General features: G+C 43.3%; 1 protein-coding gene and 1 long non-coding RNA gene across 2 annotated transcripts; one reads left to right on the plus strand and one right to left on the minus strand.

Annotated features, from left to right (window-relative positions):
* Positions 1 to 145: 145 nt before the first annotated feature.
* Positions 146 to 3,222, minus strand: LOC115069531. Its single transcript, XR_003848788.1, has 3 exons — positions 3,150 to 3,222; positions 1,885 to 1,998; positions 146 to 409 (listed from the first exon to the last, which is right to left on the minus strand). It is a non-coding gene; the product is annotated as an uncharacterized LOC115069531 (long non-coding RNA).
* An 11,228-nt stretch (positions 3,223 to 14,450) lies between these two features.
* Gstk1 (glutathione S-transferase kappa 1) lies at positions 14,451 to 18,681 on the plus strand. The gene is given in 9 exon segments (XM_008828614.3): positions 14,451 to 14,605; positions 15,091 to 15,172; positions 15,366 to 15,494; positions 15,819 to 15,961; positions 15,963 to 16,096; positions 17,036 to 17,042; positions 17,518 to 17,634; positions 17,991 to 18,084; positions 18,366 to 18,681. Coding segments are annotated over 9 exon segments (828 nt in total). The 5' UTR covers positions 14,451 to 14,533; the 3' UTR covers positions 18,416 to 18,681.
* The last annotated feature ends 7,835 nt before the right edge of the window (positions 18,682 to 26,516 follow it).

Raw genomic sequence — 26,516 nt, forward strand, 5'->3', positions numbered from 1 at the left:
ATTTATTTAGAATAGAAATAAAAATTAAAGGAGAGGAAAAACAATACAAATCAATACAAATCTGACAAACCTATTATTTTTCATAGAGAAAGCAACATTTTTACAAATTTCCTCAAATAAACTTTAACAGAGGTTTTTGTCTTGTTGAAAAAAAAAAAAGTCCCTGGCTGTAAACAGCAAGTGTTATTATCAGCAATCATCAGCCATAATACTAGTGGAGGGTCAAGGGTGAAGAGAAAACAGGGACTTTGTAAAAGGGTAGACATGGCCGGGTGTGACAGGCTAACGGGCCAGGTGTAATCACAGCACTCGGGAGGCTGAGGCTGTAGGATTATGAGTTTGCAGCAAGGCTAGACCACACAGTGAGCTTCAGGCAAGCTTGTCTCAAAATGCAGTATAGTAAGACCTGCTAAAAGAGAAAACACAGATGACACAGAAATGCAAAAGAGGAACATTCAGCCTAGTCTTGAGAACAGGAGTCTTGAGAAGAGTGTGATTTGGGACACAAGTTAGGATCACAGTTGTGCCCTTTAGTAATGTCTGTATTTGTGGCAAATTATATTCCCAGAGCAACATCACCTAGAAATGAACCAGGTCCTATAAATACAGTACTACTCTGAGACCCCAGTAAAGCCTCACCATAGCCTCAGCTTTGATCAGCTTTCTCTAAATTTAGTTTTCTCCCTGAAAACAATGTCCTGCATGTCTTCCATCAATCATGTGTGTTCACCTACACTCCTGAAGGCCTTTGTACCTTACTGCTTTTTTTCAGAAGACGGAGAATGAAACACTCTAATTCTTTTTTAACCCTCAGCAAAGTGAGGCTGCAGTGAATGGTGTTCACATCAAATCTTGAAAGCAAATAAGGCTGATGATGGTGGCAATCTTAAAAATCAGAAGGACTCAATTACCAGCCAGAGTCAAAGGTACCTTTGAGCCACTGGCTCGTGATCTCCTGGCAGTCCACACACGGCCACTGGCATGTGTACTGCAGAGTGTCAGCTCCTACGCTAGAAAGAAATCTAGCAGGCACATAGATTAACCAGTAGCTGGAGTGCTATTCTATTCTAAGATGGCTCTTAGCCCAAGAAAGGGGGATCTGTTGACTAGAGGGTTTCAAACTCCAAGTGAAAACACTAGCAAGGTATATATATTTCTCATAAAAGGAGCACAAAAATAAAAATACTTGAGCAGCCTGAAATTTGCTTAGGAATTGACCAGAACTGAATGGCATGTTTTCTAACATTTCTAAAACTAAATTCAGGCAAGAGGTGTAGGCAAGGTTTATTCTCCAGTGTTTTGTGAAGAGTCTGCAGAGGCTGGCTGAGGGCTGCAAAGGTTCAGTTGCCATCTCCAACATATACAGGCTGTGTGACCTCATACAATTTCCCCATCAATAAATAGAGATGATGGTGACAGTACCCACCTGAACAGCTACATTGGAGAAGTTTATCAACTTCTTAAAAAACACACTTGGAACTATAGAGATGGCTCAGCACTTAAGAGCACTGGCTGCTCTTGCAAAGGACCTGGGTTCCGTTCCCAGCACCCACATGGCTGCTCACAATTGCCTTTAATTCTAGTCCCAGGGGATCCAACACCTTCTGGGCTGGGCTGATGGTGGAAATGAATACAAGCAAGTACAGACTAATCTTTTGGAGTAACAGAAATGCTCTAAGATTGGACCGGGGTGATTGTTGTAATCTATACAATTGTATGTCTATTAAAACTCATTGAATGATGCACACAGTGAGTGAATTTTGCGATACATAAATAAGGCTGTTGGCCTCCATGGGCACCAGGCACACGTGATGCATATGCAGACATTCAAGCAAATACTCATATACATAAAATAATCTATTTTTTAAAGTTAAACACACTTACCATCTGACCTAGTGATTCCACTCCTAGACATCTGCTCAGAAGAAATAAAAACATACATCCCCACCAAAACTCCATGCAAATATTCAAAACAGCATCATTCCTAATGGCCAGCATCTAGAAGAAACCCAAGTCCATCACTGGTAAATAGAAAAGCACAATGTGATACAACCATACAATGGAATACTTTTGCCAACAGAGAGTAAAAAATTGATACATGCTACAACAATGGATGCACCTCAACAGCATGAGAACTAGGCAAAGGAAGCCAGATACAAAAGACTGTGTATAATTCCATTTATGTGACATGTCTACAAAAGGCAGATCTGTAACCGAAAGCAGACCTTTTCTTCCTGAGGCTGGCTGATGGTGGCACTGATTATAAAGTAGCACAGGGCAACCATTTGGGATACTGTAAATGCTCTAAGACTAGATCAGGGTGACAGCTGTAATCTGTACAACTGTACACACCTACTGAAAATCATCGAATGATGCACCCAGTGGGTGAATTTTATGGTGCACAAATAAAGTTACTGAAAAAAATACTACTACCTCTGGGTTGTTATGAGATTAAACTAATTAATATTTATAGAGTACTTAGAATAGTATGAGATATGGTAAGCTCAATATGTGCTTGCTAAATAATAAAATAAATGCTTGTGACTGTGAAGTTCATTACAGGAGTAAATTACTAAAACACTAAGCAGAGAGAGGGAACTGGAACTGGGAGAAGGCTTTGAGTCCTCAAGGACCACCCTAGAGACACTTCTGCCAGCAAGGCCACACCTCCTAAACCTCCCCAAGCAGCACCAGGAACTGGGAACTGAAACACCTGACCGTATGGAGGCCATTTCTCATTAAAACCACAACACTGACCCAAGGAGACAGCTGTCAATGAACCAAGAAGTGAGCTTTAACCAAACACCAAATCCACTGATGCCTCAATCTCCAACTTCCTGACTTCCACAACCATAAAAACCAACTTTTCTTGTTTATAAACTACCCCATCTATGATAGCTGTAATGCCTCCAATGATTAAGAAACTATATGGTTTATTTCCTGACGATCCCTCAAGTCTTCACTGAAAGTCACTTCACCTAAGTAGGTTTCCCTGAGGCTTCTTTTTTCCACATTGTCTCAGTCCCCATAGCATGGACACACACACACACACACACACACACACACACACACACACGCATAAATACACACACATTCATATACACTCACACATACACATTCACACATACACATACTGCATACTTACTGACTTTATCAATTAACTTCTTGCCTTTGAACTGCCACAGAAGAGTTAACTGAGTGTTTGTATCCCGAAGCCCTGAGAACAGTACATGTGGTAGAAAGGACTCGATAAAGTCCAGTGATGTGTATTTATTCATCCATGATGATTTCAACACCACCTAGCTACATTTGCCAACCCCATCACATCAAAGACTTTCCTGTGCCAATTTTCCGTTGGTCCCTGTCACTGCCAATCTCAGGAAGGACCATTAATCTGCTCTCAGCAATTTTTACATCTTTATTTACTGGGTGGCATGTGCATAGTGGCAAACATGGAGTCTTCAGGCTTTGTGGCAAATGCTTTTACCCACAGATCCATCTTACTGGCCCTCCCCTTTATCATAATATTTAACACAAGTGGGAGTCAGAGAACTGCTACTTGCATCTTGGTTTTTTGTTGTTGTTTGTTGGTTGCTCGGTTTGTTTTTAAGGCTGAGGGGCTGAAGAGATGGCTCAGAGGTAAAGAGTCTGGCTGCTCTTGTAGAGGACCCAGGTTTCATTCGCAGCACCCACGTGAAGGCTAACAAGTGTCTGTAACTCCAGTTCCAGGGGATCTGATGCCCTTTTCTGGCCTCTGTGAGCATTTCATCTGAGAAATTAAGAAAAACTGTGTGTGATCCCTAACACAGCTACTTTGATTTTTCACTTTATTTTGCTTTTGTCCATGTGAACACACAATTTACAAAGGTGTAACTACAGCACGTATACACTAGGCTGAGCTGCAGTGTTATCACACTGCTTTGTCCTGATGCAGTCTGAGACGTGATGCTATCAATCGCGTTCAAATTGAGTACCCTACTTTGCCAAAGTTTCTCTCTCAGAACGATAATAACATCAACTGTCTCACATGCTGGAGTGGTTTCTCCAGTGAGAGAGCTGGCACATGGGATATCACAGCACCCTTGTTGAATCCCCAGGAAAATGTCAATCCTGAGAACTAGTGTTATAAATATTCAGTTGGATCTTGGCAAACATTAAATCTTAACACTGTGTCACACATGCTGCTACATAGCTTTCATAACTGACGTTTTCCTTAAATGAAAGTACAATCTGCATTTTGTGATGTGTCACATAACTGTCTCCTAATCTCCCATCCTAGAACAAGTTCCTAAGGACAATCCTTCCTCTTTCCATTTTTCTTTCTTCCTTTTCTGTCCCTTCATTTTAACCTCCATCCCTTCTTCCTCCCTTCATATTTGTCTTTCTTTCCTGGTGCAGTTTGCACCCACATGGGTTTTTACAAAGCACACGGGTATTGATGTTATATTCAGCAAAAGCTCTCTCTCCGTTCTGTCAGTCAGGTAGCTTCACTCCTCCAAAGCAACCCGCTTTCTCAGTGTTCTGGCTCTACTCAGCAACGTGGCACACTACTGCAGTGATGCCTTCCCAGTCTCCCTAGTGTAGTCATGGATGTCCCCACGTCTCTGAGCAGTACCTAAAGTAGCAAGGGTTAGGGGTGATTAAAACATCTGTAGGCAGGGCCTGGTGGCGCACACCCATAAATCCAGTGCTTGAGAAATAGAAGCAGGAGAATTATGAGTCCAGGCCAAGACCGAGCTATGCAGCCGGTTTGAGGTCACAGAACTATGTGTGTGTGTATGTCTATTCACCCACAGAGCATGTCAAAACATAAAAATGATAATATATACTGTTTGATTCTTTGATTTTTTTCACATATGAATATATCAGGTGTGTGTGTGTGTGTGTGTGTGTGTGTGTGTGTGTGTGTGTGTAACTAAACCAAATAGCAAGAGCTGGTGTGAGGACTCTGCAGTTAAGAGCACTGACTGCTCTTACAGAGGGCCCAGTACCTACATGGAGGCTTCAACCACCTGTAATTCCAGCACCAGGGGGGTTAATGCCTCTTCTGGCCTCCATGGGCACCAGGCATACACATGATGCACACACATGCACACCGGCCACCATTCAAATAATAATAAATAATAAATATTCTCACAGAGGAGGTAATTCATATTTCCACATGTCTTTAGACCAAAGAATCCAGCTTTTATCTCCCATAAAAGGAGTTGGAGGAAGGTTCACCCCATGTGACCTAGCTGACATGCTTGGAGTCACAGGGGCAGGATGGCACCAGAAACAGTAACGTTTATAATTCAAGGTTGACTTAGGTCTGGGCAGCCAAGAGGCTGGGCTAGCCTGCAGGTGTGAGGGGGAGGGAGAGGTGCTGCATGGCCACAGCAGGTATGGCCTATCAGCTCTGCCTGGAGAGAGGCTACAAGTTCTGTTGCCTGATGTGTGGGAGAGAAAGAGCAAGGGTTGGGCAGCTGTGAGGTCTATAACTTAACAATTTGTTGTGCACAACTAAGAATTGTTTCATTTGTTCTATTTCATTCAGTTTGTTGAGAAATTCCTCTCATCCACCAGAACTGAAGGCTAGCTCACTCCCTCTTCAGCACCCTGTGGTGGTTTGAAGGAGAAAGTCCACCAGAGACCCACATATTTGAACCTTCTGTCCTCAGTTAGTGGTGCTGTTTGCGAGGTCATGGAATCTGTAGGTGCTCTCACCTTGCTGGAGGAATGTGTCATTGAGGGTGGGCTTTGTGAGTTCATAGTCTCAGCCCACTTGTGCTCTCTCTGCTTTGTGTTTCTGGTTGCAGATGTGACCTCAGTTTCCTGCTCCTGCAGTCACACCTCCCGCTTGCTGCCATGCCTCCCTGCCATGATGGACTCATCCCTCTGAAACTATGAGCCAAAATAAACTCTTCCACAAATCACTTGGGGTCATAGTATTTTATCACAGAAAATAGATAATACAGAAGTTTGTATCAGAGTTTATAGTGTTGCAGTGAAGAACTTGACCATGTTGTTTTTCGGAGGAATGTAGAAGACTTTAGAACTTGGGGCTAGAAAAGCAGTTGAATGCTGTAAGTAGAGCCTAATGGGCCATTAAAGTAGGAGCCTGGAAGATGGTAGTGCTGAGATCAATGAAGACAGAAGAGGTGTTACCATCTTGAGTTCATAATCAGATTCATTTTCTCTTCTAATTAAAGACTTAGGAGAAAGAATCTCAGACATAACAGGCAATAAAATCATTAAAAGTAAAGAAATTCATACATACACACACACACACACACACACACACACACACACACACACAGTCATAGAGAAAAACTATTTTCCACAAGTAGGGATTCAAAAGCCAAAAAAACCCTAAGTCCCCCAAGTCCTTTAAACCTTCTTGGTGATAAAGGGTAGGCCGTCCTCCCCTAATTTTAGATTGGTCAACTTAAACAAAGAAGAAAGAGTCGATAGGCCACAGCTCCAAGCTGAGCTGTGTCCCGGACTCACCTTCCTTGGCTAAAAATGATCTGGATCAGTCAGATGGAAGAAGTGGCCTGCTGGTGAGAGAAAGGCACCAGGCCTTTGTCTCAGGTGAAGAAGAAGCCAGAAATCTGACATCTTTGTCACTTACCAGCGGCGTCCCTTCTTGTCTGCCTGCCTGTCAGGGAATTAGTCCTTCAGCGGCTTGGCTCAAGAGGCTTCAGAGGGAAGCAAGGACCTTCACCACAATGGGGCTACAGGCCACTCATGTGGCATTTTAAAAAATAATCTGGCTGCCTTTTGATCCTGTTCTAAGAATCTGCCTAAAAAGTAATGAATTTTTTTGGCAGAGGAAATTTCAAGACAACATAATATTGATGAATCTGTAGCTTGGTTATTATTGGTAACACACAGGTCTATAATGAAAAAGAGCAAGTGGGACAGAAAGAAATAGAAAATATATAGTTTGGAGACAAAAGGAGCACTAGGAGGCTTGATATTGCAGCCAAAACATGTGCTGGAAGAGAGTCTATAATTGCTAAGGAGAATAGCACCATCAAGAAGAGATCTTCAGGGAAAGGCCCCATTCAGCTAAGCTTCCAACTTGTCAAAGGCAAAAACCTAAGAGCTTTCTGTGAGAAAACTACAACATACAGAAGTTGCTGCAACACTATTCAAGCGGGCAAGGGTCCATCCCAAACTAGCAGCAGAACTTGGCCGTGTCATTCATGTGGTACTGGCTTGGGGGCAGGCATGAGAGATGCAAGAGTCAGGGGGTCCTGGAGTCTTCCTCCTTGGCTTGAGAGAGCCACTGAAGGTAGATTATGCAGGCCAGTGCTAGCTAGAGTCACTACGAGAAGGTCCTGAGGGACAAAGAGACTTTGAGAGACTATTGTATGAAGCTGTGAAAATGAAGCCTGCACTGCAGTGGAGACCCCAAGATGCTGGAGATAGCAGAGCTGTGAGACATCTGCCTAGGAAAGATGGATACAGAGTGGAACCAACCCAAGAAAGAGGCGTCAACACAGCAAAGCTGGAGGAGTAGAGTCGCTGAAACTCTGAAACTAAAGCCCCAGACATTGGACATAAACCTACAGGATTTGGCGTTTGTCCTGCTGGGTATCAAGTCTTTCTTTGGTCCTGTACTTCCTCATTATGCCCCCATTCCTCTCTTTTGGAATGGAAATGCATCTTCTGTGTCATTGTATGTTGGGAGCATATAATTTGCTTTTAGATTTTACAGGGGCTTAGAGTTAAGAGATTGCCTTGTGTCTCAGGAAACACTTGGACTTTAAAGCTAGACTGAATTAATCTTGCATTATGATATGGCCATGAGCCTCTGGGGGGAAGGGAGTGGAGCATGGTAGTTTGAATGTCCCCCTGAGGTTCATGGATTTGAACACTCTTTCCCAGTTGGCAGTGCAGTTTGGGTAATTATGGAATCTTTAGGAACTTCAGCCTTGCTGGGGGAAGTATGTCACTGGGGGTGGGTTTGACAGTTCATAGCCTCATCCCTCGTCCAGTGTGCTCTCTCTATTTTGTGTTTGTGGTTGAAGATGGGACCTCTGCGCTTCCTGCTCCTTCCTCCATGCCTACCACTTGCCGTCACACCTTCCCATCATGATGGACTCATCCCTCTGGAACTGTAAGCCCAAATAAACTCTTCCACAAGTTGCATTTGGTCATGGTGTCTTATCACAGCAACAGAAAAGTAACTAGCACAGACTCCATGCACTGCCTATGGGGGGGGGGATGCTATAATTCTCCTAACAAATTTCTTCTGGGACCAGCAAGATGGTTCAGTGAGTAAAGGCATGTGCTACCAAGCCTGAGGACCTGAGTTCAATCCCCAGGTTCTACACGGTAGAAAGAGAGAACCACAGCTTCTCCTCCAACCTCCATATGTGTACTATGGCATGTGTACACCCCAGAGAGAGAGACAGAGAGAGAGACAGAGACAGAGAGATACAGAAAGACAGAGACAGACAGAGAAATGCAATTTTTAATTAAATCTCTACAGAAAAACAAGTGTCTCAGCATCTTTCAGTGAATCTAATAATATCTTTAAATTTATCTAACATATGCCAAAATTAAATCATGGAGAATTTTTAAAGTTTAATAGACTGAGTAAAGAGTTTGAATTTTTAACAAAAAAATTCTTCCATCAAAGAAAAGCCCAAGACTGAATGGCCTCACAACCAAGTCTTCTTAATCTATTCTTAAGAATTTCAGTGGAGAGAATACTTCCAAATTAATTTTAGGTGACTAGCATTACCCTGACACCAAATACAGACAAGGACATTATGAGAAAAAGAAATTGTAGATCAATATCCCTAATCAACATAGATGTGAAACTCCTCAACAAAATACTATAGATCAAATTGAATAGTACATTTAAAAAAAACATTCATAATGATCAAGTGGAATTTATCCTTGGAATGCAAGGAAGGTTAAGCATACAAATCAGTAAGTGTAATAAACTACATTAACAGATAAATCATATAATCATCTTAATAGATGCAGAAAGCGTTTGACAAAATCCAGTATCTTTCAAGATAAAAACACTGTGTAGATAAAGTATAGAAGGAAGTTTTAAAAAAACTGTGTAGATAAAGTCTAGAAGGACTATACCACAAGACACAACAAAGACTGTGGTGGTTTGAATGAAAATGTCCCCCATAGGCTCCAAATGTTTGGACATTTTTCCCCCAGATGATGGCGCTGTTTTGGGAGGTTTTAGAAGGTGTGGCTATCCTGGAGGAAGCACATCACTGGGGGTGAGCATAGAGAGTTCTTAAGCCTTGCCAGATCTCTGGTCCGTCTCTTGCTTCCTGTGCCTGCGTGATGATGTGAGAGCTTAGCTTCTGCTGCTCCTGGTCCAGCCACCTCCAGCCACCATGCCTCCCTGCCATGACGGACTGTAATTCCTCTGGAAGTGTAAGCTCAAATAAACTCTTTCTTTCTATAAGTTGCTTGGCTCAGTGTTTCTATCACAGCAACAGAAAAGTGACTAATACAAAAGACCAAATATTTAAAACCCCACAAATAATACTCAACAATGAAAAGCTGACAACTTTTCCTATAAAGTCAGGCCCTAACAAGGATGCCCACTCTCACATTTCTTTTCAACATAAAGCTAGAAGTCTTAGCCAGAGCAATTAACCAAAAAGAAAAAAGAAATAAAAGGTATCAAAAAAGGAAAGAAAGAAATAAAATTGTTTGTTAATGACATAAATACATATACAGAAAACCCTAAATACTCCATGAAAAAAAAAGATTAGAATTGATACAAAAATTCAGAAAAGATGTACAATAGAAACATTAACCAAAAATATTTATTAACCAATAAAATATTGTTAAATATACATTTAACAATGAAATTAGGTATTGATGGTTAATTTGGTGAAAAATAGGTGAAAGATCACTCTATAGTTAAAACATAAGAACACAAATGGCTCAGTGGGAAAAAGCACTTGCTGCTCTTGCAGAGGATTGGTGTTCAGTTCCCAGCACCCACATGGGATGGCTCACAAGGGATGGCTCACAATTACATGTTAACTTCAGCTCCAGGGGACCTAATGCCCTCTTCTGGCCTCTGAGGGCACTGCACACACATGATTCACAAGCAGGCATACATATACAAATGCACATTAAAAAAACAAATTTTAAAAGTTTTTTAACACAACTATAAGAAACTGAAGATATAAATAAATGAAATGGGTCCATATTCGAAAACTTGAGGGAGGCAAATGAAATCACTCAGGGATAAAGGCACTTGCTGCCAAGGCTAATGATCTGAGTTTGATCCCGTTACCTACATGGAGGAAAAGAAAAACCAACTCTCACAGGTCATCCTCTGACCTCTCACATGCCATGGCACACACATCCCTGCACACACACACACACACACACACACAAATAAATAAATAATAAATAAATAAATGTTAAAAAGTTTTTGAAACAAAAAGATTTCAAGAACTAATATCATTAAAATGTCCATTGTGTCCAAAGTGATGACCTACAAATTCAAAACTTAGATACAATTTTTCACATAAGCAGTAAAAACAAGTCTGAGATAGGTAAAGTGAAGATATATTGGTTAGCTTGATATAATCATTGCATATTTTGTGAACAGCTGCAAAACTGCATCATACCTCATCAACAGATATAGATTATTATTTTTAACTAAAATAATAAACACAGATATAAATTACCTCATGTCACATATTATAGGTACACAATTATGTTTTATCATAAACACTCAAAACTGCTGAATTCAAAGGGTTTGTGCATTTGCAAATCAGAAAGATGGTGCTAAACAACCCCTAAAAGAGCTTTACAAAATTGCAATCCAACTTATTCCATAAGAGAATGCCTTTTCATGAGTCTCTGCCAACAGTGCATCATCCAACATTTTGGGCTTTGCCAGCTACATACACAAAAGCGTATTGCACTATAGACTTAACTGGAAATTTTATATACATGTACTAGCAGGTTTTCTTACATCTTAGAGCTATCTAAAGTCAATGTCTATAACTATTTCTTTCATTTAACTTGCCCATTTTTTCACTGGGATTCTTTTCATTTAATGTACTGAATTTCAGTTCTTTCTAGATTAGGATGTCTAAATCAAACTTTATATTTTTTGTTGTTGTTTTGCCTTGGGTTTTGATCTGCTCTGCTCTGCTCTGCTCTGCTCTGCTTGTTCTTGACAGGTCTCATTATGTAGCCCTGACTGGCCTGGAACTCACTATGTAGACCAGGCTGACGTCGAACACATAAAGATCTGCCTGCCTCTGCCTCCGAGTGCTGGGATCAAAGGCAGGTGTCACCACACCCAACTAAAATCAACTTTTTAAAGAAAATTTATTTTATTTTTTATTTATGTTTGTGTTCATGTGTGTGCACGTGTACATGCATACTCATGCATCACACAACACACAGGAACCCTGAGAGGCTAGAAGATCCCCCGGAGCTGGAGTTAGAGGCAGCTCTCAGTTGCCTGACATGGGTAATGGGAATTGAACCTTTTTTCCTGTACCTATCTCAGGCTCTTCATTCATTTCTCTCTTTTCACAATTAAATAAGTATTTAGAGATGTTCCAAGTATTGAGCTGGAGAGATGGCTCAGGGGTTAAAAGCACTGACTACTCTTGCAGAGGACCCAGGTTCGATTCCCTGCACCCACATGGAAGCTAAGAACTGTCCTTAACTCCACTTCCACGGGAATCCGATGCCCTTTTCTTACCTCTGTGGCACTGCACAGCACAGGTGCACTCACACACATGCAGGTAATACACTAATACACATAAAATAAAAATAATAAAATATTTTAGAGACGTTTCAAGTGTAAGAAGCAACGCATGGATCCAACAACATTTTACTTAAAATGTTTCCTCTCAGGAAACTTATGTAAATGATATCTAGGATAATATTCTAATTCCAAATTACATAATTAAGGCTAGGTTTGCTGAGATTTCAAATACAAAAAATACTATTGGATTAACTACAAAAGATGAGAATCTGGCTTATACACACCACCCTTTCTCTCCGTCCTCCTATGGCAAGTAACTATTATAACATTTAGTTCTTCTACTGAGTCCTTAGCCAGTTGTTTGTTTGTTTCAATTTTATGTGTATGAGTGTTTTACCTGCATGTGAGTACACCCAGGTCATGCAACGATTGTGGAGGCCAGAAGAGAGCATCAAATTCCCTGGAACTGGAATTAGGGACAATTCTTAGATGCAATGTGAGTGCTGGGATCTGAACCTGGGTCCTCTGGAAGAGCAGCCAGTGCTCTTACCAACTGAGCCATCTCTCCAGTGCATCTAATTTAAATAATTTACTTTGCCATTCTTCTTGTTTCAACAGCTTTCATCAGTGTCTAGGGTTCAGTTGAATAAGCAAGTGGCCAGTAGCTCCAATAGCTGAAGGCTGTCTATGAATCTTGAGCTCCTATGAAAAGAACTACAACTAACTTACCACAGAAATAAACTGAGACTTAACCTAAGAGTCAGAGTGTCAGCCACGCATGGTGGTACACATCTTTAATTCCAATAGTAAGGAGTAGAGACTGATGGACTTCTGTGAGTTCAAGGTCTCCTCTACAGTGAGTTCCAGTCCAGTGTAGCTGGGGCTAAAGGGAGACAATGTCCAAAAGAAAAAAAAAAAAAAAACCCAGAATCGGTTCCCAAACAAGTAGCTGGGTCTCATGCAATTAGAAGTATCTGCGTTGATTAGCTAAATGGACATAGGATTAAACCGACTCCTAATGACTTGTGCCCACAAATTAGTGCATTCCTCAGCTCTCACCAGAGAAGCTTCTTCTTGCAGGAGATGGCGATTAACACAGAGACCCACAACTGGTAAACCTACAGAGAAAACGAGACTGTGGTGTGCTCAGCCCTAAAAGGGCACCTGTATCTCATCCTTTCCTCACTGTGAAGAGGGGGTGGATGAATACAAGGAATCTCCTCTCCAGACACAGCAGAGCTGCACGTGCAAACCCACAGTACCTGAGACAGCATGTACAAGATCTGCAAAAGCTGAATCCAGACAAAAATCAAGCATGGGGGGAGGTGGGCAAGAAGGCCCACATCAAGTTTAGGATCATTGGAAACTGAGAGTTATTGGGAGGGGGAGAGTCGGTTTTCTTTAAAAGTATGACACCGGATGACTAGAACACGCTTCAAGAGAGAACTACACACATGGACCTTAGGGAACATAAATTGGACACAAGAGGCCTTAACAAAACAGAGGGGCAAAAAATAAAATAGAGGGGCTATAGAGATGGCTCTGTGGTTGAGAACACCGGCTGCTCTGGCACAGAAACTAAATTTGGTTCCCAGCACTTACATGACAGCTAATAAATATCAATAACTCTAGATCCTGGGAATCCAACACTCTCTTCTGGTCTCGCAGGCACAGCACAACATGCATGCAGGCAAAACACTCCTACACACACAAAATAAAAATAAATAAAATTTTAAACAAAATTAAAAAACAGAATAAAGGACATAAAGCAAGGGGGTGGATCTGAGAGGAGTTGGGGAAGGGGTCTGAATATAGTTCAAAACATTCTAGGAAGTTCTCAAAGAACCAATCAAAATATTTTTAAAGTGTCCAGGTTCAGGGAATCACAGGTAGTCAACTGATCAAAATAAGTAAACTAAACAAACACAGCAGCATGATGCTGTTCTGCACTCTCAGCTGTTACATAAGTCATGCCTTTGCCCGGTGTCCACACTGTATAGCCTCCCAGCTCATTCTCAGTGCTCTTCTCCACTATCAGATCAATGGCTGGCCCACACGACACCTGTGCTCAAATAACCCTTATTCCGAACAATAAAGCACTTTTTAGTACAACAGGTTGTGATTTAATTGTTCTCTGATGTGCCTGATTTACAGGTTAAACTTCAGAGAGAGAGAGATCAAAAACATAACATATAATTTAGAGGATTTGGTACTATCTGCAATTCTGGGATCCCCTAAGGGTTTTGGAACAAATAGGATGTGGGGCAGGGGGATAAAGAACGATTATTATACTATGAAATATGTTTGATTCCTTGTGATAAACTCTGAGAAAAGGAACACAAGAAAATACGTAATTAGAAACTTCGACTGTGCCCCAATCTTAAAAGGTTCATGCAACTGCCAAGAAATATAAGTATGGCTGTGTTTCGTACCGTCCACTGGTTCTTCCAAACTCACACCCTTATGCAGCTCTTAGCCTGAAGAATAAAGTTTCCATCCAGTGACGGTGCACACATGAAGGACAGCCATCTCAGACCATCCCCTTGTTCCACACGCCCCCAACAGCAGGGATCCAACTCACAGAGCCCCGTGACCCACAGGCCCCGCCCCTGCCCTGGAGAGCCCAGCTCCCCCTTCCCTGGCAGCTTCCCTGCCCCGCCCTGCTGGACCTCAGGCGGGATCTGTCCCCGAGGCTGCGCACTAGGGCCCCGAGCGGTCCAATCAGCAGTCTGCCTGCTGGAGGTGTGTGCACGCAGCTCCGCCTCCACTGCTCAGACCCGGCTTCCTTTGCCCTCACTCCACACCCTCCTCTGCATCATGGGGCCTGGGCCGCGCACCCTGGAGCTCTTCTACGACGTGCTGTCCCCCTACTCCTGGCTGGGCTTTGAGGTGATGCGGGGAGTCGCGGGGCGGTGGCCTGCAGGGCCAGGGAACAGGAAGCGCGGGTGCAGGGCACAGGGAAAGGCTGCAGAGAGTCCTGCTGCTGCGCTCAGGGTCAGGACAAACAGAGAACATTCCAGGGCCAAGGGTCGCTTTGTACCTTTAAAGGGGTTAGTGTCTGGGGCCCCAAGTACCGCACTGAATTCCTGGCCTAAGTATTTCTAAGCAAAATACAGTCTCTTTCCTCTTAGAAGGACAGGGCAACTTCAGAAAAATGAGGACAAGTTGGGGCAGGGGCTGAGGTGCACAGCAGGATGGAAACCACAACCAGAGCAAAGATTCTGGGAGCGATTTCCAGGAGCCATGAGTTTTGTCCTTTCAAACCAAAGAGTTGAGTGTGCAGTAGTCACCCCAGGTCTGCCCTGAGAGCCGGCAGACAGCTCCCACTGGCTCCATCAGCCACACCTGCTCACTTCCTATTTCTGCACCCACAGGTTCTATGCAGATACCAGCACCTCTGGAACATCCAGCTGCAGCTGCGGCCCGCCCTCATCTCAGGAATCATGAAAGACAGTGGTAGGGAAGAAGAAACCCTTGGAGTCAGGCAGGGAGGGCTCCTGGGAGGTCGGATTTCTGTGTCCTGGGGGGCTGTACTACATTGGTATACTGACATTTGCAGCTAGTAATTTACTCTACCTGACACCCCGGAAGGGACTCCAAGCCTAGGACCCTCAGGTCTGTGACCAGCTGTTGAACTCTCCACTGCCAGGAAACAGGCCTCCAGCTTTGGTTCCCCGCAAAGCCCAGTACATGGCAAATGAGATTCCTCTCCTGAAACAGCATTTCCACATCCCCATCCACATGCCCAAGGACTTCTTTGGTGTGCTTCTTAAAAAAGGTGAAGGTCGGGAGCAGCGGGGAAATCTAATGTAGGGCAGAGCACTTGGGACTTTAAGAGCTAGGTAGGAGAGGCTTGCTTGGGAGATTAACAAGTGAAGCTTATATGCTGGGAAACCCAGCCCCTCATAGCCCAAGAAGCCAAAGGGTGTGTGTGCTGGGGGAGGAGGTGTTGGCATAGAGGAGGGCTGAGCAGGGCAACTTGGTTATGAGAAACTGGGTGAAAGACTGCAGGTGGCTGAGCCTGTCAGAAACAAGGAGGAGCTGGTCCTCCACCAGGACACAAGGAACAGGAGTCCTAGGTCTAACTGCCTCTGCCCCACAGGAAGTGTAAATGCCATGCGCTTCCTCACCACTGTGAGCATGGAGCAACCAGAGATGCTGGAGAAGGTGTCAAGGGAACTCTGGATGCGAGTGTGGTCTCGAGTAAGGACTGGACTTTGGGGGTCATAGGGAGGCTGGGTAGGGGCAAGTTGATGACCTGACCCTTCCCAGGCCAATGTGCAGATGTAAGATCCTGCTCGTCACTACTGCCAAGCCACTGGAACTGCCACTACAGAGCCAGAGTTTACACAGGGAAAGGGATTTAGAAAGAATATCTGTGTTAGATGACAAATTATTATAAAGCTGGAACTAAGAATTCTTCAAAGGATGTCTCATTAGCTGGGGTGTAGCTCAGGTGTAGAGTGCATGCTTCATCTGCCTGAGGGCCTGGGTTCAATCTCCAGCAAAAACACAATAATCTACTGTAGTCAACACATGGAAAAAATGTGTTTGGTGAAAGAAGTCAGTGGCAGAGAGATGACCAGCGTTGGAACCCTAGGTTGGCAGGGAGGGAATATTCACAAGTCTGGAAAGACTCCAACACAAAGCTAACATATACACATGCAAGATAACCGGCTAGTGGCAGAATTCAGTAGCTGCTCAGTGAGAACTGAAAGGAAAGTGCTCAAAACACTGAAATGCATGTCACAGAGAGAAGGGGCCTTTAAAAGTAAGGCGTTCTTTGCCATCAAGTCAGGAAACGCAAAGCAGTCTCCTCCAGCTTAAGAGGAGAGTTGAGGCATATCCACCTTTAGTACATGACATGGCAAGTCACACCAAAGGAACTATGCAAAGAATGGCCAGTGCATCCTCTAGGGTCAGGATCCAGTTCCTGCAAAGTCTGTATATGCAAAATGTAGCCTGCTTTATATGTGAAACTGAACACATTTTAAACAAGCCACTTGAAACTTTCTGAAGGCATAGTTACTTGTTTCTACACAGCATTACATTCAGTGGCCTTAGGCCTTCCCTCTTGTTGAACGGCTCTCTGATTTAACTATCAGACACAATGGCTCTTAGGAGGTCAGGTTGTAGCTTCTCAACCTGAGCCGTACATGGACACCACCAGGAGTGCCTGGTGTGACCTGAGAGACTCTTGTCACCTTCTAGGGAATGGCCTTCAAGGTAGGACTTTTAAAAATACCTGAGGAGTTTTGAGATTGAAGAAACATGACTCTAAACTTTAACAAGTATTGCCATCAGAATCCCTTCTCACAGGCTAGAGGTCCAGCAGGAGGCTGCAGCCATGATTTTGTCCCAGCAATCCTCAGGTAGCCCATGAGACTCGGACCTGAGCCCTTGATTCAACACAGACTGAGGTATTTAGGACTTCTGAAGGATAGGAAGAATTCCAGGGATTTGGAACCTAGCCTTGCTACTGACAAACCCTGCACCTCTAAAGTCAGGGATTTAATGACCACTGACTACAGTGTTCTCACTTGTGAAAGGAGAGGTGAGGCTAGCTGCTCTCTAAGGTGCCCTCCAGCACTCTGTTTCTGTGACAGTGACTTATTCATGTCCCCTGCACTTTGCTCATCTCAAGACTTTGGGGGAAGGATAGACAGCCTGATATTTGTGGATAGGCAAAAGCTTTGCCAGAAAATCTTGAGTTAGGAAAGAATAGAGTTTTCTCCTGATCTCTTGTCTCCACAATGCAGACATAACTGCTTCATCTACCTTCTCCCCCACCCCCCTTTCAGGCTGCAGAGAAGGCAGGTTTGTCCGCAGAGCAAGCCCGAAGCTTTCTGGAGAAAATCTCCACAGCACAGGTGAAGAACAAGCTCAAGGAGACCACTGATGCAGCCTGCACATATGGGGTAAGCAGCTCCATGCATATGCCGAAGCCCCAGCCAGAAAGCAGAGAATTAGTGTCACCATAGGTCCTCCCATCATGAGTTCCCCAGGTCTCCTGAACCACCTCTGCAGCTCCCTTCCTCTCCCTGAGCCCAGTAGAGACAGGGAGAAGGTGGATGGTGATTTTAAAAATAATAAATAAATAAATAATAAATAAATAAATAAATAACAAAGTAAGAGTCTCTGTGTAGGTGAGTAGAGAAGGTGCCTGGGGCCAAGAAGCCTTTTACAAACAACTCTTTCCTTGCTGTGTTTCTGGGTTGCCTGGAAGCACTCCACCTCAGCCCAGTCAGCACCTGCTCTATCACCTTTCTCTAAGGCCTTTGGGCTGCCCACCACTGTGGCCCACGTGGATGGTAAAACCTACATGCTGTTTGGCTCTGACCGCATGGAGATGTTAGCTTACCTGCTGGGTAAGTTCAAGTTTCCACTCTTTAAGCTTTTGATGCCAGCCCCACCCCCATTATCTCCTGACTAGGAAAAAGCGTTCTTGGTATGTCCATCAAGCAAGCCATGTACAGTCACAGTGCTGACCAAGGCTGAATGGGTGGGCATTCTTCTCCATAATGGACAAAAAAGCCCTCTAGATCTTGAAGCCAAGCAGGTCTCTTCCTAGAAGGTTCTGGGGCCCTGTGGCCCTGCTGCCATCAACCTGAGAACAGTGTGCTGACTTCTGTGATTTTTCTCCATCCAGGAGAGAAGTGGATGGGCCCTGTGCCTCCAACCTTGAAATCAAGTCTTTGAGATTGCCCGAGGAAGTAAAGCATTGGTGCAAATGAGCAGGCACCTGCCTATCCCTCCTTCTCCTTAGAATACTGGACCTTGGCTGTCTTTGTCAGACAAAGCTGTCTTCTGTGGCCCAGAGGCTGTTTTCCATCTATCCCCCAGAATGCTGAAACAGGTTCTAACCTTTGCTGTGACTACCTTTAATTCTGTGCCTCATACGTGCCTTTTGGAAAGCCTTCAATTCTGATTTCCCACAAATAAACCAGATGCCACTAGACAAAGCACTTCTGGGTCTGCATCTGTCCTCCTAGTCTTAGCGTACTCCTGCTCCTGCCATCACTTCTTGCCCACTCTAGAGGTTAGGCAAGAAGAGCTCGTTCTGTACCCATAGCTCTCCCAGCTCCCAGCCCGCTGTGCTGCAGGTGCAAACAGTCCCTTCTCTGTCTCACAGAAACTACTTGATTGTCAGGGTCAGAAAACTAAGCTAAATGGACTTTGCAACAAATCAGCTTCCATTTACTGTCTCTAATGATGAGAGATGTGGGACCACAGGCCTGATGACAGCGAACAGAGAAGGAACCAGAGAATGACCCAGCTCTGCTCAGATAGTTAATCTGGGTCCAGCTATACAAACCAGTTGGAGGGAGACCCTGGCCTTGCTGTGAACTGGAGAACCTTTCATGACTTTCCCAGATCCTGAGAATACACTCTGCCTCTGTCCACAGCCTGATATAACACCTCTTCCCTGAAAAGTATCTTTAGCTTTCCCACCCTCTCTCCCAACTGCTAATTATTCATCTGAAGTCCTTACTTATATGCATTCCCTACTGTGCTACCATGAGAAGCCTGTGATTTCCATAACATACTTACTTCCATGGGAACAGTGTGTTCTGAGTTGAGATCACACTTGGACATCTGATACAAACCCCCCTCGGGCAGAGCCTTCAGTAGTGCAAGGGTATCGCCAGCTTTTCTTGGCTCGATCCCTCCAGCTCTTCCTTGTCTTTTGTTCCATTTCCCCTTGTGGACTCCATTACGTTCTAGCTTCCTCTCTTCTCTCTTCCCTCTTCAACAATCCCTACAGAATTTAAAATCATCCTACCCTGGTTCACTGTGATGTAATGCCAACTGTACATGTCAGGTTAAGTATTCCCTTTTCCAAAGGAGCTTGTGTTACATGCAGGTCACATCAAATAAAAATATATGGGCTGGAGAGATGGCTCAGCAGTTAAGAGCACTGTCCTTGCAGAAGAGCCAGGTTAGAGTCCCAGTATCCACATGTGTGTTCCCCAGGGGTTCTGTTTCCTCCAAACGGTGGGGCCTGCTGCGCAGAATTGACCCTGGACAGTTAGCCACGGAAGGAGGGACTTGTGGTGCCATCTTGGGACCGAAGCTGCTAGTGCTAGCGTGCTCAAGGACAGAATGGCCTGGCACTTATGGGCCTGGGGCGAGACCGCTGGCCCCTGAGGCGTGGGTGAAAGCTAGCAGTGATTATGGGCATGCTGAAGGAACGAGCTGATGTGGCGGGATCTGAGCCACAGCGCAGAGCTGCAGCGCTGAGCTGAGCGGCATGGAGCTAGCCACTGGGTGCTCGTTTCTTCGTAAGTCACTCCTCTCCTCCCCCACCCCACGATAATAATAAATGCACATAAAGGTATGTTATATGGTTTGCCTGATAGTGCAAGAGACCCAGAGAGAACTCTGGCGACAACATGGCAGCTGACTGTCTGTAACTCCAGTTCCAGGGTATCCGACGCACTCTTCTGACTCCCATGGGTACTGCACAGCACGGATGCACTTGCACACATGCAGGCTTAACACTCATACACATAAAATAAAAATAAATAAATCAAAATAATTTTAAAAACTAAAAATATATGAAAATATCTAATGTTTACAAATGCAAGGCAAAATTAAAATAATATGTAGCTTAGTATAGATTACAGCCAGCCAGACCACAGTGAGCACAGAGTTTATGAATAAGGGTGCTTGGCTCTACACTATCCTTTCATTTAAAAATCGTGATTAGGGCCAGCAAGATGGCTCAGTGGCTAAAGGTACTTGCTGCTAAGCCTGATGCCAGGAGTTAATCCCAGGAACCCGCATGGTGGAAGGACAGAATTGACCCAAAGTTATCCCAAAGCTGAGTGTGGTGGCACACACCTTTAAATCCCAAAACTTGGGAGGCATAGGCAGGTGGATTTCTTTGAGATTGAGGCCAGCCTGGTCTATATAGAGAGTTCCAAGCCAGCCGGGGCTACAGGGAGACCCTGTCTCAAAAAATCAAAGGATTAAAAGTCTTACTTTCCTAACAAGTAGCTGGGTCTCATGTAATTAGAAGTATCTAGGTTCATCAGCTAAATGGACAAAGTATTACATCAACTTCTAATGACTTAGTGTTATGGCCATAGATTAGTACATCCTTCAGCTCTCACTGGAGAAGCTGCTTCTTGCAGCAAATGGTGATTAACCCAGAGACCCACAGCTGGTCGAAGTGCAAAGAATAAGAGGCTGTGCAGTGAGTGCTCAGCCCTAAATGAGATGCTTATATCACATGCTTTCCTCCAAAGACTCAGGGTCACTGTGGAAGGGCAGTGGGGGGTGCAGAAAAATTCTAGACTCAGAGCTGGTGGATGAATACAAAGAAGATGTATGGTTCAGGCACAACAGAGCAGTAGCATAGATAAACCCACAGCAGTTGTGACAACATGTACAAGATCGGCAAACACCCAAGCCAGACCAACACCCAGCATAGAGGGGGAGGTGGGAAAGAAGCCCAACCTCAAGTTGAGAATCTATTGGCAATAGATAGCTACTTGGAGAGGGAGAGTCAGTTTTCTTTATGAGTGTGACACTGGGTCCAAGGGATGGACCCACACCCAAGGGCATTTGGGGAGCACAGACTGGACTCAATAGGCCTTTTAAAGTAATAGAGATCCTAGCTAGTATAAAAAACCAGAGGGAATCTTATTTGTCCCAAAACCTACTGAAAAGTTACACATAAATATCCCTACGGGTCCATGAGTATAGCTGAAGATTACATAAGAAGAAACAGTGCCAGATAGGAGAAACCTTCCTTTGAGTTGTTGGCCAGGGTAGTCCAAGACTCCCAAAATTACACAGGCTATTGCCACAGTCCTTGATTGCCTCCCAAAACTTGATGATAAGACCCTATTGCTGAAGACAGGACATACTTTGGATACAGGATTTAGAGCAATGGAGCTGGAACTGACCTGGAAGCCATCTCCCCTGAAGGCTAGCTCTCATAGCTTTGGAGAGCACTACGGAAGCTGGTAAGGATGAGCATCAATTGATGGTCCAACCCCAGCTTCAAGGCCTTAAAACCACATCAATGACTAGCACAGAAAACGGCATTGGTGCAGTAGTGGCACTTTTATCTTGGGGGTAATCAACAGCTACCTAATTGGACTTAAAGCCCACTCAAAGGGAGGAAACTCATGTGTGGTACTGAAAACTTAGCCAAATACACATAGCTGGAGAGGTCATAGATTTAGAGAAAACCCCAAGGCTCTCATATCCCTAGGCAAATTAATTTCTTACTATGTGCAAAATATGGATCCTTAAATTTACAGACAAGTATCCCAGTCACCACCCACGAAAGTAGCTACTTTTTCAACAGACAAATTACTACGGAGTTATACCACTGGTCACACACAGAGATTCTCTGTGAACTGCCCAAGCCTATGTGGCACATCTAGGAGGCAACCTCGAAACCTAAGACTCATGGAACAAAGAACAAGGGATGAAGAGAACACTAACGCATCTTTCAGCTCTCATCAATGAAGCTTCCTCATGCAACAGAGAGCCTGAAACACAGAAGGCCACAAATGGCCAAAACACAGAGAATAAGAGTCTGCAGAGTGTGGGTCCTTGGGCAGGACTCCTGTAGTGAGGTCCACACACCCAGAGCTCAGGAACCATTGCGGAAGAGGGGGCAGAAAGATTGTAAGAGCCAGGGAGGAGGTGCATGGCCATACAGAAATGGTCCATACAAATGCCTGGGACCCTTCTCATACAAACCTATACCCATGGTGTCAGCATACACAAGACCCACGCAAACTTAGGCAGACAAAAACCCAGCTAGAACTGTGGAAATGAACAGCAAGCCCAAACTTGGTCAAAGAATTATTGGCAACTGATTAATGCTAGGTGGGGAAGAGCTGATCTTGAAGGGAGAGACTCTACATAGGCTGACTAAACCCTGGTGGATGAACTCGCACTGAGGGACATCAAGGGACACTAACTTTACATAGGCCTTAACATAAATGACAGAATGTATGAACTCCAGTGGATGGGGTCGGGGGGCAGCTATGGGACAGTGCCAAAGAGGAAGGGGGTATAAAGATGACTATATATGAAATATACAATTCAATAAAAATAAATAAATAATGTAATAGAAAAGCTGGAGAGATGGCTCAGTGGTTAAGAATACTGCCTGCTCTTACAGAGGACCTGGGTTGTTACCCAGCACCCACAAGGCAGCTAACAGCTGTCTATAACTCCAGTTCTAGGGGGATCTGACACCTCCTTCTGACCTCTGCAGGCATTGCATGACATGGGTCCATGCAGGCAATACACTCATACACAAAAATTAAAAATGACAAACAAAATATTAAACTTTTTACAGTTTTAAGTATAATGAAAAAACAGTAGAGGACATAAAGCAAGTGGGGCAGGAAGATGGGGTGGATCTGAGAGGAGATGGGGGGAGGTGTCTGAATATGGCCAAATACATTGTTTGAGATTCTCAAAGAATCAACAAAAATGGTTTTCAACTATCCAGGTTCAGTGAATCATAGGTAGTCAACTAAGTAGATGATGTCCAAATAGAGCCCATCCCTCATTACAATTAGTCAAGTTGTTTCTGTGCCTTAGTCACTTGTTCTATCAACATTGGCTGCCAACAGAATAGAGACTTTTGAGCCTCTCCTGGCTTTAAGGAATGCCTGTCTAAACTGTTCTTCTCTCCAAAGAACTGTTTAAGTTGTCTAAAGCTTTTCTTTAACACCAGCTACTGCTCTCAGCAACATAAATGTGATGGAATACAGAAGTCAGTATATTTTTTAATCTGTGTGTCTATGCCTGTTTGTGAGTGAGAGTGTGATCATCCCACATGTGGAGATCAGAGGACAACTTGGGATGTGACTCCTTGCTTTCCACCTTGTTTATCCCTATTTTCCTTCAGTTCTTTGATTTCTTTGTGTGTTCTTTAAATTCACTGAATTCTTTTATCATGTTCATAATTGTTCTTTTGAGTTCCATGTCCTGCATTATCTCTAGGGGGTTCTCATTGTACTCCTCTAGAGGACTATTGTTATTTGGTGGGGATATGTTATTTTGGTTTTTCATGTTATTATTTTTCCTCCGTGATTTTGACATGAAATTCTTTTGTAGTTTCTGATTCTTGTGTGAGACTCAAGCCTTCAAGTTTAAGTCTGCTTCTTTTTGTAAACTTTATGTGTCTTTGTGGTTTAGTTTTTGGGCATGAAAATCTGGTTCCTCTAAGCTTCTTGTTCTCCCTTTTTATTTTATGTTGGAGTGGCCAGATTGCTTTTGTCTTCAGGAGTTCCCACAGAGGCCCAAGTCAGATGAAGATCAGATGCTCTCAGGCTTTCTCCTAAGGTCTGGATCCCTCCAGGAAAGATTTTGGCCTCAGCAATTTGGGGGTTGGACTGTCCTGGGATCAAGGCCCAGGAAAAATGCTGGTCTGGGGCAGCTGGTGGCTATGCCATCCAGAGATGCAGAGGGAGATAGGGGTGGGAAGAGGCCCCAAGGTCTCCTGGGGACTGCACTGAGGAACTGGGTTGGTCTGGATGCAAAGGATCAGAAAGAGGAAAGGTCAGCCCTGGCATCTAGAAAAGAGGCTAGTGGGTTGTGCAGCCCAGGGAAGCAGAGGGAGGTGAGGGTATGACCAGGCCCCAGGGCTCCTGGGTTGGTCTGGATGCAAAGGTCAGGAAACAGTGGTGGTTCCCCCGGTGCCTGTTGCACCAAGACAAGGAATGGGACAGGTCCGAGGCTAGGAGGAGAGGCAGGCTGGGGAGGTGGGAGGGTGAATGAGGCTGGGGGACTCAAAGTGCGGGGGGCAAGATTGACTTACCCTGGAGAGAGGCCTGTGGGTTGAACAGAGGCCTGCGGTTTGTGCAGGCCCAGGGAAGCAGAGAGAGGTGAGCCTTTTCTGTGTTTCTTATTCCCCAGGTCATGGGTACTTAATCCAAGATCATGTATAATAAATTATAAAATGTTTTTTCCAATCCAGACTGACGGCCCTCTTCAAAGGAATTCACCATGCAAGTTAACAGTCTTACCTTAGTTTAAAAGTAAAATATAGATAAACAATTCAAAACTTTTAGACTAAAGAAAATCAAATGCCTTTTTGTATTGATTATATTGGTAAATTGTCATGTGCTGTTTGATCTCACTGACTCTGGAGATGGGATTGGCCCTCCCACTTCAGACTCAAGCCTATTATCTCAAGATATGTTCTCCAAGACCTTTCCAGGTTCAGGCTGGCCCCCTGACCCTGTGACAAGGAGAAGAACAACAAAACATCCTAAGAGTAAATGCACTGTACAATTAAAAACAGCTAAGTTGTAAACTAATTTCAACAGAGGGTATTACTGTCTATAGTAAAAGTAGTTCATGGGATTCTCTATTTGGTCACAATACTGAGTAATGTTACTAACACAGACTAATGTAAAATGTATGGTAATACAAAGATAAATTTAACTATTTAATAAACAACAGGATAGATTTTGAAAAAGAGAGAGAGAGAGAGAGAGAGAGAGAGAGATCTTCTACCTAGAATTCCTAAGTCAGTAACTAAAGCATCACAGTTTTCCTTAATTCATTATGCTAAAAGCTGTAAACATCAATTTGATATTGCTTAAATATGTACCAGTTCCTTCATTCTCCCTCATCAGTATGTATAGCTTTGTCCAACACAGCCATTTAGAGATGAGATTCTCATATATATATGTATGTATGTGTGTATGTGTGTGTGTGTATCTGTGTATGTGTGTGTATGTATATGGATGTATATGTAAAGTACTGCTGGCTTTTGAGAGTTTCTTTTATATACATCTGATCAAAATTTCATCAAAGTAATCGGTCTTGGTTTTGAAACTAGTTTGTTGTGACATTGTATCTAACCACAATATTTATTGAATGAGACTGTTATGAATGTGTAGATTTATGTTTAAGACTTATAAAAAAAATACTAAATAATAATTTACTAGATAGCAAATTGACTTGGAAGTAAGTTCTTTTGTAAACTAAAATTATTAAATTATAACATGGTTCCTATTAAAAATATAAATTAACTTTTAAGGAATGATTGCTTCTGCTCCAGGGTGCAATTTATCTCTATGTTTAGATATGTTTTATATAGAATAAACATTTTCCAAGTCTATGTAAAACATCTCTAAACCTTTAAAGGAGACTTGGTTGTTTAAAACCTGCTTCAAGGCTTACAAGGGCATCTCAAAGTTTATACAATATAATAATATATTTAAGATAATTGTTCATCTCTATATCTTTAAGGTAAAATATTAATTGTTTGGTAAATTTATTTATAGATTTGTTTATAATTGGTTATTAAAAGTGTTTATTAAAGTCTAAACAGGGTTATAGCACAGTTTTCCTGAGTTGATTATGCTGGAGGTTGTAAACATCAATTCGATAATGTTTAACTATATACCAATTGCTTTTTTCCACCTAAAGCAAGGTTTTGGTATACAACTCTCTAAACTACATAAGTTAAAAGGTTTACCTGGAAACTTACAAAACACAATGTGTACATGGGTGACATTAACTTATTACATTATCTAATATATATAATTTAGATTCCATGTTCTTTTAACAAGATGATGCTACACACTACTTTCGTCTGAGTCAAACAACTACCATTCTCATGGCTTCAGCTGTGTCCACTAACAAAGGAGCATCACAATTAGACTTGTTGACTTAACTATCTAATTAAAGGAGGAGGGGTAATCAGGGTCATTGGACTCTCACCTGAGTATCCAGCTGCTCTTCCCAGGCAACTGTATGTAATTTGACCCTAATCACATGGTCTCCTGGACTTGGGGAAAGATCGGAA

The sequence above is a fragment of the Nannospalax galili genome, unplaced genomic scaffold (genome assembly GCF_000622305.1).
Source record: "Nannospalax galili isolate Female #2095 unplaced genomic scaffold, S.galili_v1.0 scaffold233, whole genome shotgun sequence".
NCBI lineage: Eukaryota > Metazoa > Chordata > Mammalia > Rodentia > Spalacidae > Nannospalax > Nannospalax galili.